The sequence below is a fragment of the Atta colombica genome, unplaced genomic scaffold (assembly GCF_001594045.1).
Source record: "Atta colombica isolate Treedump-2 unplaced genomic scaffold, Acol1.0 scaffold120, whole genome shotgun sequence".
NCBI lineage: Eukaryota > Metazoa > Arthropoda > Insecta > Hymenoptera > Formicidae > Atta > Atta colombica.
The window spans coordinates 826,121-830,169 of NW_017259207.1; the positions used below are offsets into that span (position 1 = coordinate 826,121).

The 4,049-nt window shown below is 29.1% G+C and overlaps 1 protein-coding gene across 1 annotated transcript in view; it reads right to left on the reverse strand.

Moving 5' to 3' along the window:
* The window catches only part of LOC108694580, a 50,158-nt gene that overhangs the window by 37,838 nt on the left and 8,271 nt on the right, over positions 1-4,049 (reverse strand). Inside the window, exon 2 of the mRNA XM_018204153.1 lies at positions 73-164. Coding sequence (XP_018059642.1) covers positions 73-135 — 63 coding nt within the window. The 5' untranslated portion in view covers positions 136-164. The remainder of the gene's footprint in view (positions 1-72; positions 165-4,049) is intronic.

Below are 4,049 nucleotides of genomic sequence, written 5' to 3' on the forward strand. Positions count from 1 at the left end.
AAAAATCACGTTTTTTGAATTATCATTTTTGAATAATGGAGTGATATCTCGTTAAATAATCGGCTAACTTACTGGTTGTCGCTTCCGAATGATATAATTCTTCCAAAGAAGAAGTCCGAGCTGATCAATCCTCATTTTTAATGGAATTCAGTCGTGATTTAATGCTGTAAATTATTTTGAGATTTTAATAAATTAAACAAGCTGATTTGTAATTAAATGCAACACGAATAGTAAAATGTTGTTTATTTTTTAGATATTATCTTGAAAAATTAAACAACTGACTTTTAATATAATATCTTTTCCGTATTCAATTTTACAAAATTCTATAAATATACAATCGCTTTGCTCACGCGATTCCATGGATTTCTATACGTATTTACGTTTAAAATCTATCTCAATAACCTTACAGTGAAGTACTACCAGTTATGTACATCGACTATCTAAACAACCAGGAAGAAATAATAATATACTCAGTTTGTGCTGATTCGTACAAACTTTTCCACCTAGCAAAAGCAAGCACAATAGATAAAATAATAAATATAAATAATATTGATATAACCACATTGATATAACAAACGATAATAATTTGAATATAAAGGAATCTCGATGTTTGAAAAAAATCGATGATCGGATAACTGAATCTCTGTACATAGATAAAATATTATCGCAATCTAACAAATACATCCAATTATTTGCATTTTATAAATTGAGATATTTTTCATGCAAATCCATTGTTTTATTAGAAAAAAAATCATTCAAAATTGCAACAATATTTTGCAGACGCTTATGAGTCGCGCGACGAGATCTCGCGCTTGAAAAACCTTTGTGCAATACAATGGAAAATTTTGCGAGCTCGCGTGCGATCGTGCCGTATACTTTTGCTAAGAGTGCTCGAAATGTGTGGAATTCACTTGAACCGAGTACACTCGGAAAAACGCTGCTAGTGAATGGTGACCTATCAGAAAATTTTATCGCCACATGAAGAAACAGCTGAAAATTTCTCACTGTTGGCTAGTGGAGTTGCATTCACATCTTATGTATCCATTACTAAGTAGCGCAATCATGCGAGTAACACCGGCGAATCCACTTTCATTGCAAATTCAGGCTTGGGGATACATGGGATATAACTAGAACTTCAAAATTGTTCCGCTGCATAAAGAACAAGACAAACAAAATCGACCTAACAACCATTAAATTTACATATCCATGCAAATACTTTATTTCAATATATTCGCATTACGAAACAAAATCTATTGTTTATGCATATTTTATCGTGATGATATCACATTGAGAGGATAAAATATGCATAAACAATATACACTGTTAAATTCATATTGTTAAATTATACCTAATTTGAGTTTTTTAATTATTTTTATTTAAGTCACCACTGCTCTTTCTCGATATATTAATTTACTTAAAACAATGGAATTAAATGATCTAACTCAAGAAAATTAAATTTTAATCAAATTTAATCAAATTTATTATTTATTAAGTGCATACGTTAATGCGTGCGTCCGCGCGCGCGCATATGGTGCTATTTACTTTAAAATTAACAGAAGGATTACATTTTGAAACATATGGAAGTTAAAGATAATAAAATGTTATTTTTAATTTAAAGGATTGGATTACCATTGTTCCTTTGATATCAGTAATTATTTATATTACGACGCGAACGTGATGTTTTTTATATTTTTACAAGACAAAAATTCTTTACTGCGTATCTTTTCGCGAACGTGATGTTTTTTACATTTTTACAAGACAAAAATTCTTAACTGCGTATCTTTTCGCTTAGCAATCTGCGATGGCACAGTCATCTGCTCTAGCGATACTACTGTTTGATTCCACTTCGGGGAAAGCATTCGATATTTCAATAAGATCTGTGAATTGTCTATTGTCCTATCGTGGCCGGAGATTCGCTCTGCCGATCGTCCCATCCAGCACACGATCCAAACTCGACTAGTCCTATTTGTCAAACTTTGAATACCTGACTGAATTTCACGTTCTCTTCTAAGCCCCTCAGGTATAAGGGTCTACATTCCACGAAGTCTGCTTTAACCCTTTACGCACGCCATTGTCATTCGTGTTTTATATATTTCTTTTCTTTGAAATATTAAGATTATCAAAAAATGAATTATAATATTTATTTTTTTAAATAAATACACAATTTTATATACTTTAACATGTTAAAATATATGTAGTAAAGTATAAGAATTAATTAATAATTTTTTGTATACTTATAAAAAAAGTAATGAAAATTATGAAACATGAACGATAGTGTAAAAGAACGATAATAAAGGATCAGAAAATCATCATGTTTATTAAAAGGGTTCATTATCCAAATACATTTTCTTTTAAATAAAAATTGTTATTGCACCAAGCAATTACAAAATTTAATACTGCATGCTATCGTCACTTCATCAGTTGAAGTTCAAACCTAATTACGTTAATTCAAAAAAATAACATTACAAAACATTATGCAGCATCTCGCGAAAATAGGAGAGTAAAATTTACGTTCATTTGTTGATATCGAAAATAAAATGTTTGCATTATGAAATTCAACACAATATGTATATACACAAGCAGCGTAACTAATTTGCGTGTCCATTGATGCAGCTGCAGCCGGAAATGCGTACTGTTCTGTCGCGTGCTGCACCAATGACAGGATGCATTACAGAGATATGGAGCAGTGAACCGAGTGGTAGTTTTCGTGCAAGAATAAAATGCGTATCAGAAATAAATGTCCTGTCTGCATCAATCTCCTTCCGGGGAGAAATTACAAATGCAAAGCAACGTGCTTTCCAAGACTGGAAGAATTACGAGGATCATTTATTTTCGTTATTAGCCGCAATTAGTTTTAGTTCATGAATCTGTTATAAAATTATTAAAATGTGTATTAATAATAGTACAGATGCTTCAAATGAGTTTACATTGTAAAAAAAAGAATATATATATATATATATATATATTGAATAAAAGAGATTAGCATAAATCTTGTTTCTTTTTCACGAAATTTTCTTACATAATTATGCATAAACAATTAAACAGTTGCAATAATTTGGCGTAAACTATAAAAATGTTTATGAAATTGCAACAGGCAAATGGAGGTAATTAAATCTAATATCGCGTTTTATTAAGGAGATTTTTGCAGATTTTTTTCTTTTTAATCGTATGACCTCCAAATTAATCAGCATTCGCGTATATGACAACCGGTCGTTCGTATACAATTACATGACCATACAATTACACCCTCTTGAGATAACGAAGATCCGTAGTAATTATTGATTTACTAATCCTGTAGAAGAATATGTCATTAATGTAATCGTAGACAATGCGGCTGCATTTACGAAGAACTATCATGGCATAATACGAAAATACATCTGTGCGCTGTCTCAAATATTCTACAATACAATTTGCATCTTATATTGTACCCAATGTAAATTGTAAAACAATCAAACCATTGGAAGATTTGTAATTAAATTTAATACATTTCACATGTCCCAAACGATCCACTCCAATTTTTGTGTTAATTTCACATAAAAAGATGAATAAGTTGAATTAATATAAATATTTTGTAAAAAAGATCAATACAAAGATGTAACATAATTTATAAGCAATCATATTTTATTATTAAAATTGATTTACAATATGCTAAATTAATATATTTTTATAAATTTATAATATAAAATTTCAAATTAACACATTTTATTCATTTAAAATTCATATTTTAAAAAACATTATTTTCATATTATTTGTTCACTTGCTCAGAAATAATTATTTTAATACTAAGAAATATTCAATATCAATTTAACATAATTAAATATACAAATAATCATATAACTCGATATTCGGATGTTAAAAATTTGACACAAAATTTTAACAAGAACTGAGTAGACCGTTTCTAACACAAATACAAAATGTTCTTACTGCATTGAAGAGATAATTTGTTGTGGAAGGGAAAATATAAGAAGAAAATAGTGTGTTACTATTATATTTATCATTTTTCTGGATGGAATTATTTAATGGAAAAAAAATTATTTCATGTTTCTTAC